Source organism: Drosophila ficusphila, unplaced genomic scaffold (genome assembly GCF_018152265.1).
Source record: "Drosophila ficusphila isolate 14025-0441.05 unplaced genomic scaffold, ASM1815226v1 contig_791, whole genome shotgun sequence".
NCBI classification, from domain to species: domain Eukaryota; kingdom Metazoa; phylum Arthropoda; class Insecta; order Diptera; family Drosophilidae; genus Drosophila; species Drosophila ficusphila.
Genome location: NW_025064737.1, coordinates 15,500,881 through 15,513,695, shown reverse-complemented (window position 1 = coordinate 15,513,695; position 12,815 = coordinate 15,500,881). Strand labels below are relative to the sequence as shown.

The 12,815-nt window shown below is 38.5% G+C and overlaps 1 protein-coding gene across 1 annotated transcript in view; it reads left to right on the top strand.

Annotated features, from left to right (window-relative positions):
- Nucleotides 1-11,764, top strand: part of LOC108092172 — a 35,700-nt gene extending 23,936 nt beyond the window's left edge. The window contains exons 3-7 of the mRNA XM_017191694.2: nucleotides 3,062-3,276; nucleotides 3,358-3,493; nucleotides 4,004-4,137; nucleotides 10,269-10,587; nucleotides 11,070-11,764. Coding sequence (XP_017047183.2) covers nucleotides 3,062-3,276; nucleotides 3,358-3,493; nucleotides 4,004-4,137; nucleotides 10,269-10,587; nucleotides 11,070-11,206 — 941 coding nt within the window. The 3' untranslated portion in view covers nucleotides 11,207-11,764. The remainder of the gene's footprint in view (nucleotides 1-3,061; nucleotides 3,277-3,357; nucleotides 3,494-4,003; nucleotides 4,138-10,268; nucleotides 10,588-11,069) is intronic.
- Nucleotides 11,765-12,815: the final 1,051 nt, after the last annotated feature.

The following is a 12,815-nucleotide window of genomic DNA, read 5'->3' as shown; positions in this document are numbered from 1 at the left end:
CATTGCCCCCGGACAATTCGCATGTCTGCGAAAAGTTCGTCTGGCTTTAGTTTACCAACAGCTGGTTCTTTCCTCTCTTCGGCGTATTACCCCTTTCCCGAATCGGGGCCAAAGGACCCTTTCTAAAACCCTTACCCTCGCATTCACCGCGCTCATTTGTAACTAAATCTGGGCGAGCTCAGCTCAGTGGCAGAAAGTTTATGAGTGTGCGGGTTTTTCTACACATGCCACGAGCGTAGTCATAAAAATTTCAAAGGGGTAGACTGGAGTCGCTATGACAAAAGCTCACATTCATTTTGGTATGTGGAACGTCTAGATTGCAGGGTCTTAGTTTTAGTGTAAACTTTTGTAGGTAGTTCATAAACAAACAAAAAATTTTGGGTAAATGTTCTAAATTCTTTAGAATGATGTTTGTTAAAAAAAGAAAACAAATACAATTGAGTACCATTTTGGAAGAAATAATAATAGACTACAGACTACTTATTAAAGTTTTAAAAAACAGAACGAAAACAAACAATTCGAATTGCTGCCTGTGAAACTTGTAAAATTTTTAACGAATTTCCTCGGTTAACTCCATGTTTCCCCACGACGTTTCGCAACCTTTCCTCTTGCATTTCCCTTTTAATAAGGACACCCCTGGCGCGCCACATGCACACTCACAAATAAATGAGTGTTTGTGCAACTGCATATTGTCATAATGGTGAATGCATGATATATTGAATTTTGCAGTCAATAAACGTTTTATGATCACAGCTGCACATATTTCACAATTTTCCTCTCGTTTTTCCCCACGTTTTTTGCCTCTTTTGTCATGCAAAAGTTGCATAAAAGTTGATGAGGAAGGAAGGGGGGCGAAGAAGAGGATGATAAACCCGTTGAGGGCAATCGAAAAATTTAAGGTCATTATGGGGAAATATGGCTTTAAATCGGGCTAAGCTTTTGCCGGATGGCTGGTCTAAAGTCGAAACAGATCCCTGGCAATCCATCGAAGGGCCATAAAGTTCTTCCACTTGCCAGACAAAATCACTGCTGACAAAAATTCATCATTCCTACCCATGCCTCCCCTTCCCTTTTGTTTTCCATCGGCATTTGCCATATGCCACCTCCACCATGTGGAGATCTGCAATAGACACTTCAACTGCAGGAGGTCTGACGTAAAGCTAAGCCCGGCCTAATTTCCAAAGGCAAATGGCCGCAGGCTCAAACTGCAGAGGCTGGAGTGCGAAAAAAATAGTAGCCATAAAACGAAACGAAGACAACACAGGAACACAGGAAGCTGTCGATGAAAATGAAGATGAAACAGCAGGGCACCGTAGTAAAAAGCAACAAGCCTGCTTCTAACGGATATTGAGCCACGCCTAGAAAGGCGGGAAAAGTCGGCGTTTCGGGCGTTCGGGGGCAGTGGGAAAAAATAACAACTAAATCGAGAAGAATATCAGGATTTAGGTGTTTTCCCTCGAAAAATCAAGTAGCTCAGAAACATATTCTGGGTAATTGGGATGAGAACTTCTTTAAATGGTATTAAATGGTATTGTGTGTGTTCAGGAACAAATTCATTCGCATAACAAATTGAAGGTAATAGTTGTTTAAAACCACTTTCTAACACTTATTTTGTAAGAATTCGTGTTTCGTGTTTCTTAGTTTAAGACTTTTCTCAGTGTACCGTCATTGATTATGCTGCGTTGCTATCACGATTCCTATTTGAAACAAAGCATAGGCGGTAAAATAGCACTGCGAGAGCTGAAGAACCAGAAGCTCGAGCAAAAAATGGCAGCAAAGAGGTTTACAACTTCTCGTAAGGCGGCTTAAACGATTTGCGAGTTTATGGAAAGCCAAACACACTCTCAACGCAAACACACACGTCGAAGTCATAAGGATGTGTCTGTGCCAGTGTGCATGTGTGTGTGAGAATGTGTGTGCCCAGGATAAGCGGCGGGGTCGGGCATATTGTAAAACAAATGGAAAATTGCTTTTTGATGTAGTCAGTCAACTTTGCCTTGCCGACTGCCTGCTGCCATCATCGACAACGATGACGATGATGGGATTGAGATGGAAAATGGGAAAACGGGAAAAAGGGAGTGGAAAACGACCAAAAGGGCGGCGAAAGCGATGAAGATCAGTGGTGCAACCAAAGGCAGATATTTTAAAGTCAAGTAAAATGGTGCAGAGCCGTCCATGTATACTATCCGAAATATATAGTATAACTAAAAAACAATATTTCAAAACATATATTTTAACAATTAATCATTTTAGAATTGGTAAATAAGGGAAGGATGTTTTTTTTAACAGAACTTTCCTCAATATTGTAGTGTTCCCAAAACATTTAAGTTATTTTGTAATAAAAATTTGTACGTAGTGCCAATATTTAACCATAAACTCTATCGAAACTGGCCATCTCTAATGGAGATGCACTACTGATGGGTTCTTTGTTTGGTCTGGCTGCCAATTTTTAAGGCTTTAAGCGCCAAGAGTGTGCTGCACTTTCAGCGGCTGCACTTCCTAATCCCATGGGGTTTATGTGCAAGAGCCAAGAAAAGGACCACGATGATGATGGGGATGTGGGTGATGAGGCTGTCGCAGCCACTGTCGCCAGATTCAATATGGTTTTACGCTCCTGAACGGCTATGCAAATGCCTGTGTTTTTGAGCCAGCTTCGAAGGCTTTTCGAACAACAAAGGGTGACGAGAAATTTCTCCTTAAAATTGAATATTACAAAAGATAAATTTCTCCTTAAAATTGAATATTACAAAGGAATAGTGGTTAATGCACCTGGAGAACTTTAAACTTGAAATTTAAAGGCTAAAATGGAATATTATAAAATATGTTCACTTAATATTTTTAAATTTAATTTCGAATAAAATTTGTTCCCTAAATTGCTGCACTGTAAAGGATAGAAATAATATTTTTAATTACTTAAAAGTGTCCATATAAATATTTTATTATTTGTTTCTAACTTCTGACTAATTAAACCGATATTTAAAGTATGGATTTTTCCCTGTGCAAATGCACCGCAACCTTTATTAAACCGACACCATTCGAATAAAGCTCACCTCCTTTTCAGATTTGGGGCAGGCGGCGCTGCGTGACGTGAATCTGCTGGTGGAACCACCGGCGGTGCGGAGGGGGCAATCGGTGGCCCTGCGGTGCAACTACCAATTGGAGGAGGCGCCTTTGTACTCCATCAAGTTCTACCGCGGCCAGATGGAGTTCTATCGCTACACACCGGGCGAGTATCCGCACACCAAGGTCTTTCAGTTCCCGGGAATCCGAGTGGACGTAAGTTTGCTGCTCCTCTGCGAAGTCTCGCTTATTGTTTTACGGAATGGGTTCGGTATTTTTGGCATTTTACCCGCACAGGAGAACGGCTCGAATGCCACCGTGGTCCTCATTCGGAACGTTAGCTTCGGGCTCTCCGGACAATTCAGCTGCGAGGTGACGGCGGATGCACCGCTCTACTCCACGGCCACCGCCTACGCACAGATGCAAGTTGTGGGTGAGTATCCCTCGCCATTTGACGGCGACTCAGGGTCCTCTGACACTGACAAACAGATCCTGTCTCATTAGTCGCAGGCGAGGGCGTGGCTGCGATGCCAGCGAACAATAAGCGGGGATGTGCCCTTGCCGCAATTAAGGACCTACCAAAGTCCTGAGTAAACACTTGTGCACTTGGGGGAGATTGCGGTTTCAGTGCACGAGGATTTTAACAAACAAAAAAATATTTTTTTAACAGTAATTAGATATTTTTCATGAAAATCATATTATTTAAAAGCCTTGGTTAAAAAGACTTTAACTAAATAATATGAAAAATGATAAAAAAAAAAAAAAATGAAGCACGAAATATAAAATCTATTAATGATGATTGTAAGCGGACTTTAGTTATTAATTTCGGTATGTTTTTTTTATATTTAGTTTGACAGTTTTGTGAATTTCTGTCATAAATCAACACAGAATAAATATAATATTATTCGTGTCAATTAATTTTATCTCTAATTTTCTTTTTTAGAATTTCCAGAGAAGCGTCCTCAGCTTTTCACAGAAAACACAAGATATGAACCCGGCGATGTTTTACGGGCCAACTGCAGCACCTTACCATCTCGACCTCGAGCCGACCTTCGTTTTACCATTAACAATATTCCTGTAAGTAAAACGTCATTACAGCAATTGTAATTTAAACAAAATCAAACATGAAAGGATGCTAGCTTTGGCGTACCAATGCATATATACAATCATCCAAAAAATAAATAATTAAATAATGATGCAATTGGTTAGAGGATTAAAATAGAAACATTAAGAGGTATGCCACTTTAAAATCTGATTACAATTAGAAAAGTTGTGGGGTTAGATTTAGTGAATTTTGGTCAATTTATAGCAAACCCTTTTTTTTGTAAATTTCAATAAAAATTGAAAAAATAATTAATGATGCAGTTCGTTAGAGAATTAAATTACAATTTGGTAGGTATGCCACTTCCTAATTTATAATATAAGAGCAAGATTCAAGGTATGCTCTATTCGATATGTGTAAGTCCCAAACGTCCATTGGGCAAAACGCTTTACAATCTGCAATTAAAATGCCCTACGTTATGGCCCCGCATTGATTGTTAATTAATGTCTGGCTGTACCAATGTGTTTAGGCCAAGTGCGTGGAGAACTTGCCTAATTAAACAGCCTGACTTGCCTAACGGCATCGTAAATCCTTTATAATGACACCCACCGCTCCTCCTTGGGAACATGTGTGGCTTTTGGGTAATCCACGGCGACGTGCCTCACAAAATTTGTTCTTTATTTATGAATATGGTGTAATTTAATCAAAGCAGGCGAATGAAGGGGTCTCATCTTACCTACTTAATTAAAAATCTCAAGTCGAAACCCAAACAAGAGACCGCAGGGTGAAAACCCCCTTGTGGGCAAAATGAAGTCAATAAAGCAAAAAAGGGTTGTGTGCCAGGACTCTGATTTGATTCTGCGATTTCCCCTTTTTGTCATTTATCATACCGATGTAAAGGAGGGGATCAGCAAACAAGTCATATATGCAAACAGCTTGGGACAATATAGTAGCATCAAACATGGATTTCAACAAGAAAAAGATTAAAATACTTGTACTTTTTATGAAGGAAAATAGCATAAAGAAAATTGCTTTTAGGGCATTCTTGAATTAATTTCATACTATTCAGAACAAAATTTTTTTTAGTAATCCAGAAGCATTCTATATTTTTGACCACCACTGTTTATTTACATGTGTCCACGATAGGCCATAACATCATTAGTCATTCGAAGGCGCTTCCATTTGTGCATCAATTCTGCGAGTTGCGCTAATCAGTTGCATAAATCAACAAAGAAACGCTTCCGGCAATCGCTTTAAAGCAATGCCAGATCCCAATTCCTAGACCTAACCCCGAAATCCTTTTCCGTTTCCCTTTCGGCCCAAAATGTTATTAATCATAGCCGAGACATAAAATAAATTACGTTCAACTTGTGGCAAAAACGAAATTGCCGGACGGGCCAGTGGACAAAATGGCCAAGGGACAAAGGACAATGGACAGCGGACAACGCTTTTTAAATGAATTTACGAGATGAACAAATTTTCAGTTGACACGCCCGCTGAACGAATTCAACTTTTCTACGATTTCCCAGGGTGCGGGCAAAGGAAAAACAGAACAAAACAAAAAAAAATACAAAAAAGAGCCAAGAAGAAAACTTATTAAACGCTTCATAAATTTTTATATTATGTCTACCCACATCATCAGACATAACGTGTCCTCCCCTGTCCGTCTGCTTTGTTTCTTCCTTTTCTATTTTCAGTCGGTGTATTTGTGTGTGGGTGTGTGTATGAGTATGTGTCTTATCCTGTCGTTTTATATCTGTCGTGTAGTCTACTTTTCGGGGCTCTCGCACACACATGCTGCCATGCAGGCCGTTTAACATTTTATCTAGACTTCTTCGCAGCCAACTAATGACAAAAGCCGAGACAAAAGTACGCCGCTGTGTTTGAGGATTGCGAATAGTAGAGCCCCGTCTACCCATCTACCCGTCTGTCACATAAAATTTTATATCTACACATGGGAAAAATATCGCTAGAAAAGGTGATTAATTTTTGGGTTTCCAAAGAATGTTTGTTGCTCTTTTTCAAGGAAAGTCTTGTTCAAGAAACACTTCTGAGTTTATTTCTGATGTTGTTAAAAATAATATTATATTAGAATATCTAGAAATTGTATTCTTTTAAATTCTGATATTATCTTATCTTATTATATATATATAATATATATAGTTTCTATTTCAATATGTAATACATTTCCGTGTAGCCGCTGGCAACTACTTTTTAATCCAAATGCTTTAATTGTTTGAACCAAAGTTGCATACATTTTCTTTTTCTGTACGCCTTGTTTGTTTTTTCCGAGGACAAACAACGAATGGATAGCAAAAGTATAGCATCCATTCCGGTGGCAATGGCCATGCAATTTAGTTTCATATGCCTGAGCATTAGATGCCTTTTTGATATTGAATTATGATCTGCCCGCTGGAGCTGTGTTCCCGCTCTTTAAATTATATGGAAGGCCAGGGATAATACTCTGTCACACAAAACAATGCTATAAATAATTCTGAGCTGAAAGCATTGACCCAGCACGTGTTGAGTTCAAGATTAAAGCCTCGTCCGATTCCCCACAACCAGAGATATATACCATAGTATGTTTCCCCATGAGTGGATGGACCAACTGCGATAGAGGGACAAAAAAACTTTAACGACTCACATAATTTGTTAAAAAGTTTCTGTCATATTAATGGAAAAGTAGCTCTAAATGTGTTATTTTTTTGTTCCTTTCACCCGTGTTCCTTTTATGTGGGTGATTCGGGGGAATTAGTTGAGATTAGGGCCAAAGTCTGACCATTAGACGTGCGGATTTGTGCGGCCATCGATTTTTGATAAATTATTTATTGAGCACAGAAAACTAAGGACATAATTAAAGCTCGGCTTAGCCATGATTAATGGATGTCCCTGTCTCGGTTAAATCGATAAAACCAAGTCCGCACAAAATGAAAATTAAAGGCAGTTCATTAAAGTAGAAATATTCGTTAAATACGAAACTACGCACTTATTTGTGGTGCATATAAATTCAAATGTTGTATTATTAATATAGAGAATAGATTGTTGTGGCTGCATTTGTTTTCCAAGCAATTTGCATAATCCCATCTAGGCAGAAATTATCAAAACGATATTAATTGCTTGGCCATCAAAATAGAGTTGCCCAGATAGCAGCACAAAACACAAACTCAAACGCAAAACAAACTTTCTTGTTTGAAAACAATTTGCTGGGACGAAAATGTTTAGGCCAGCAAATGCCAAATGCTCATTTAATTGCCCAGGGGTTAAAGGTTGAGGGTTCCCAGTTCTCGGTTCTCGGTTCCCGATGCCATAAAGGTAAATCACAAGAAATATGAGGGTATTTTCACTTTCGGGTCGCTGCCTCAGCCACATGCTTAATTAAAGCGCTTGGCTTCTTAAGAGTGTCTCGTAAATTACGCGGCATTAAATCGGCAGAACGAGATAGCGCATAGCCGCAGAAAGAGACAGGAAGGGCAGAAAAAAAGGGACGCAACGAGCAAAGGAAGGAGAAAACGAATAAGGCAGGCCAAACTGAAAATGACTTTTTATGTCGCTGCGTCTGGGCTTTTCCTCTGCCAGCATAAAAATAAAATTCAAATAAAATAAAAAGGATAAGCCAAAAAAACGCACAAAGCCCGAAACAAAATGGGGGGAGTGTGTGTGTTTGTGTGTGTGTGTGTATGCGTGTAAGTGTGTGGGTGAGATGCTGTTCGCAAAAAGGGTTAAAAGGCGACCAACAACAAAAAGCGAGCGAGCACACAGCAATAAAGCGCTTTTACTTTTAATGTTGTGGGCGAGTGGTGGGAAAATGAAGGTGAAGAGATCCTTGAGTGCCCTTGCACGGAGGGAAAACCAAACGAAAATGGTTTTTCCTCATCAACACTGATTTACAGATTTTCCATACTATTAAATTTAAATATAATAAAAAAAACTACTCGGTATTTGACCAACTAAAACTCATTGCTTTTTAATTTATAACCAAAGCAAAGAGTTTTGGAATATATATTTTTAAATCAGTATTGACATTCTTGTACTTAAGGATTTTCTCTAAGTGCATCCCCTTGGCTGACCCAAATTCTGGCAAAACCCGTAATATCTTACACCTTTTTTCCTTGAAGAGGGCCAAAATACATGCATAAGTAAATGGCGCTCAAATGAGTTTGTAAGTGGAAATGAAATGCATATTTATTGTATTTAAATTGCCAGCGAGTTTTCCGGCGCATCTTTTCCACGGCTAAGCTCAGGTTGTCAAGTGAACTCTGCGGGGGATCGGGAAGGATGGGGAAGGATAAGAGGGGATGGGGTACAAATCAGCAACAGGACATGCAGTAGAGCGGAAATGGCAGCACGAGCGTTTTCAAAATGGCGCCTGCATTTCCCGCCATCTTTTCAGTTTTCTTTTTTTGTTGTATTTTGCAACAATGGACGATGCGCCATTTGCGACTAAAAGCATTGCACGGCAGTTTAGAGTTTTCTTTTCGCGCCAAAAAGGAAATTGTGTGCGAAGCAAGCGGAGAACTCAGGCAAATGAAGCGGAAAGCTCGCACGGGAGTGTCGCATATGCATACAAAATATACTATACTAAATGCGAATGTGAATGTGAGCATAAAATATACACATCAGCAAGTCAAGCTAAGGCAATGCTGTTCTGTTGGTGTCATGGCGGAAATGAAATTTTCAGCGCCCCTCAAAAGGCATCAAATAAACAGTTTTCGACGGCAAACAGCCTTCAGCCTTCGGATGGCCACATACTCGTACACTCGAACAAAATGCCGGACACTTGGCAAGGGGCCGCAAAAAAAAAAAAGGAAGGAGGCATCCAGGCGGATGAGTGAATAAGTGTCTCTTGATGTTCCTGTTGTTGCCATAGTTGTGTGTAACATTGAAAACTCGTTTTTAAATGGCAATGCCACTGGCAACAACAACAATCGTAACGACAACAAACACAGCAACAACATGGCCAACAACTCGCCACAAACAACAACAAGATATGACATGCCCATGTCCGTTCGTTCGTTCGTTTCGCTCGCTTTCAGTGTCCGTTTCCTTGCCTCGCAGCTTCCACTGCATTTTCCATGGCCAGGCCAACAACTCAGCACACTTCCCTGGTGCACTGAGCGAAAAGTTAACTCAATACTCACCTGCTAAAAAAAATATACTGCATTAACATATTTATTACAAAAAGAATCGAGAGAGTTTGATTTCGGCATGCAAATGAATAATAATATATGTAATAATATGCATTAAATAGAAAAAATAGATGAGAGTCACGATAAATTATCTATTTAATTCTGTAAAGAGTTGTTAATACAATACTGAAACAATCATTCATAATTTTCTATCCAATGTGAATTTAACAAAGGTACTAAATTTATAAAGATATACTTCACCTAATGTTTATTTGTACCTTATCCACTTTATTTTTTCTCAGTGATCTGGTCAAAGGTTTGGTCACTGGCAAGCAGCCATGGCCGCAAGTGCAACATGCTTGTAATAACCCCCACACACACAGTCACTGGCACACACACATATATACACAGACAGAAAAGGGGGCGAGTTGCAGAAACAGACAGACGACAAATTGCCATTCATATGCAGTTGCACAAAACTGGATGCGAAACTCAACTTCTTTTTTTTGTTTTTCCCCCTTTTCTGGCGTTATTTCTTCTTTCTGCCTGGAACATTATTTTCTGACTTGTGTTAAAGGGAGTGAATTCGGATGGGTCAAAGGGCAAAGGAATGAGCATGTGGGAAGCGGAAGGGAAAATCAGTTGCAACTGCAATTGCAGCTGGAAGCATGCCATGAATAATTTAAAGTATATTTTCCTGCATCTAGCGGCCCTTGATTAGTATTCAAAATGACGAAATCCCAAAAACAATATTGTGGTTAAAGTAAAGCGATTGATTGAATTGTGTGGAATATTTGATATCAGGGTAAAAGCTTAGTTATGTAGATTAAATTTGTCTTTAAATAATTATACTAATAAAACATGTTAATATGGAACGAGTTTATATATAACATATTAACTTGAACATGAATACAACACATTTGAGTTTGAAAGCCATCAAAGCTATCATTTTGTTTGGCTTATGAACTAGAAAGCTTTTTTATATCCCTTTGTATTAATTATACAGCATTTGTTAACATTTGTCGATATCTTTGCGACAGGTCAGCTCAGAGGAAACGCAGTACATTCGGACGGTGGAGAACCTGATTGCATCCCGGCTCAGCCTAAAGCTGCAGCTGCAGGCGATTCACTTTGTGGCCGGCCTCAGTGGCCATGGAAATGGAAATGGTAATGGCAATGGAAATGGCAACGGCAATGGCCTCACAAACGCACTGCACCTCGGTGGAACTGGAAGTGGAGGAGGTGGAGGCGGAGGTGGGGGACTCATCCTGCGATGTACGGCGCAAATTGGCGATCTCTATCAGGAGTACAAGGAAATCGAGCTGGGCACACCGCAAAAGGATCCGGTGCCGGCCAGAGGTAAGCCACAAAATCATAACTGCCAACAGCCATCTAGCACTTGAAGATAAATTGTGGAATTCCATTGTCTGATTTATTTATTTTTATTGATTTATTATTATTTTTTTGATTAAAACCACAAAAAAAAATTAGCACACTTTTTATAAATGTTCAATTATTGTTTTTTTATACATTACTGGTAAATAAATGAAATCATTCAATAAAGTCCAACTGCAGTGTTTTTTATGAAGTTGATTTGATTTCCTGTTTTTTTTCTTTATTTAATACAATCAAACCTAAATTAAAACCTAATTATAATTTTTATTCCAATTTTTTTATTTCAATAAATAAGTCAAATAAATAAAAAATAGCTCTTGATAAAATGTAAATTTGCAAATATTCTATATTTAAATAATTTAAAGAATCACCACATTTTCTTTTTTTTTTTTCCTATCCGTAACTAATTTTCGCAATGTAAAAATGCATCTGATTGCCTATTGCAGTGACGTTGTCGTCGGGAACCGGACTCCGTGGCTTTCTGGAGACCTACTTCGCCACATCTTCGGCCAACAGCAATTGGAGGGGGCGGGGGCGTGGCCATTTGCGTGGCCACGGTGCTTACCCTGCTAATTACAGGTAGCTAAATCGGGGGCAAGTCGGATTTGGCCGGAATGCATGGACTTGGATGCGGGGATGTGTGCGGCTTATCGAACAGCGATGGAAATTGGGGAGTCCTCGGCCGTAAACTGCATTATTTATCTATATCGAATGCAATTTAAATTACACACACACAGATGCGTTGTCCATGCGATTCCCGTTAAGCTCACACATGCACACTTAAGCCCAATGTAACTGTAAATATTTGCTTTAATGATGTGAACGGATACACGTAAATGAACTCGCACTCACACTCACACTCACTCGCTCACACACACACACATACACACACGACACGCGACTAATTGTTAATTAATGGATTATTTAATGATGCATAAAATATTGGATAAAATATTAATGTTTCATTTGCATTTAGCTTCCACCCAAGCGAATATCAACTTAATGTTTAAGCGGAGTAAAAATTTAAATCGTCGATACGATTGAAAGAAAAAAACTTTACAAAAATGTAAACAACTGAAATGCCAATGTTAAGACAAAACCAAAAACATTCAAACCAAAATAAACAACCAGTAATAATCAACCTTGTGTGGCTTTTTATTATTCTGGGATTTAAGGGTCAAAATTTATCTTATTAAATAAATCATAAATGTTAAATTAATAAACTTTCTTTGATAAAGATGCTTGACTTTATGATGTGGTTTTTACTAATTCGAATACTTAAGAACATGAATTAAATTAATAAATAAAATGAAAAACATTGAAGTCAAATTTAAACTGTTGTTTTTTCACAAAACTCTCGTAAAAGAAATTTTTTCAGAAGTCGTTTTTAGACATTCTCATCGATTCCTAGACACTTGCTTCTAAGCGGATTAAACTGAAGTGTTTAAATGACACTGCAGAGCTCAGCTGCATTCTGATGGCTTTTCAATGGGAAAAATAGGACTGCCAAACGTTCTGCGTTTTTTTTTTATCACTTAACGTTGACAAGTGAAACAAATTCGATTTCCACCGTTTTGTGCGCGTTTTTAAACGCCTTAGCGAGTTCAAGCAAGAGTTCTGTAGCATAGTTTTAGGCCGAAGCCAACGCCGTTAAATAAACTGCTTTCTGGGAAAGCAAAGGCAAGCAGTCCATTTAATGCAATTAAAATCAAATATATACAGAGGGCAGCAACTTTACGTTTGGTCCTGCACTTTCCCAAAAAGTCATTAAAAGATAAAATCGCAAAATCAATTAGCCAGAAACTTAAGCTGGTCGCGGCTTGGGCTCCCAATTTTTACAGGGCCAAAGGGTAAAGTTAGAGATGCCAAGTTGGCCTTATTATGAACAGAAAAAACTTTTATAATTTAAATTGGTTCTCTTAAATTGCCGAAGCAGAACAGATAAATAATTATTATATTATTTCTTGTTTGTATAATAAAATGCTTTTTTTTTAATTTCTATATTACCGATCTAGATTTTTTAGAACAAATTAACTATTTTTAAATATTATTAGAGATTGTTTTCAAATCGATTTAGTTTTTTACAAAAAACAAACCATAATACAACTTTTATGGGCACTAATGTTTTGGGTATCTGGTGAATGTTGATTTCTCCTAGATTTTATTAATTTAGCTAGCTCTTCTCCCAAAAT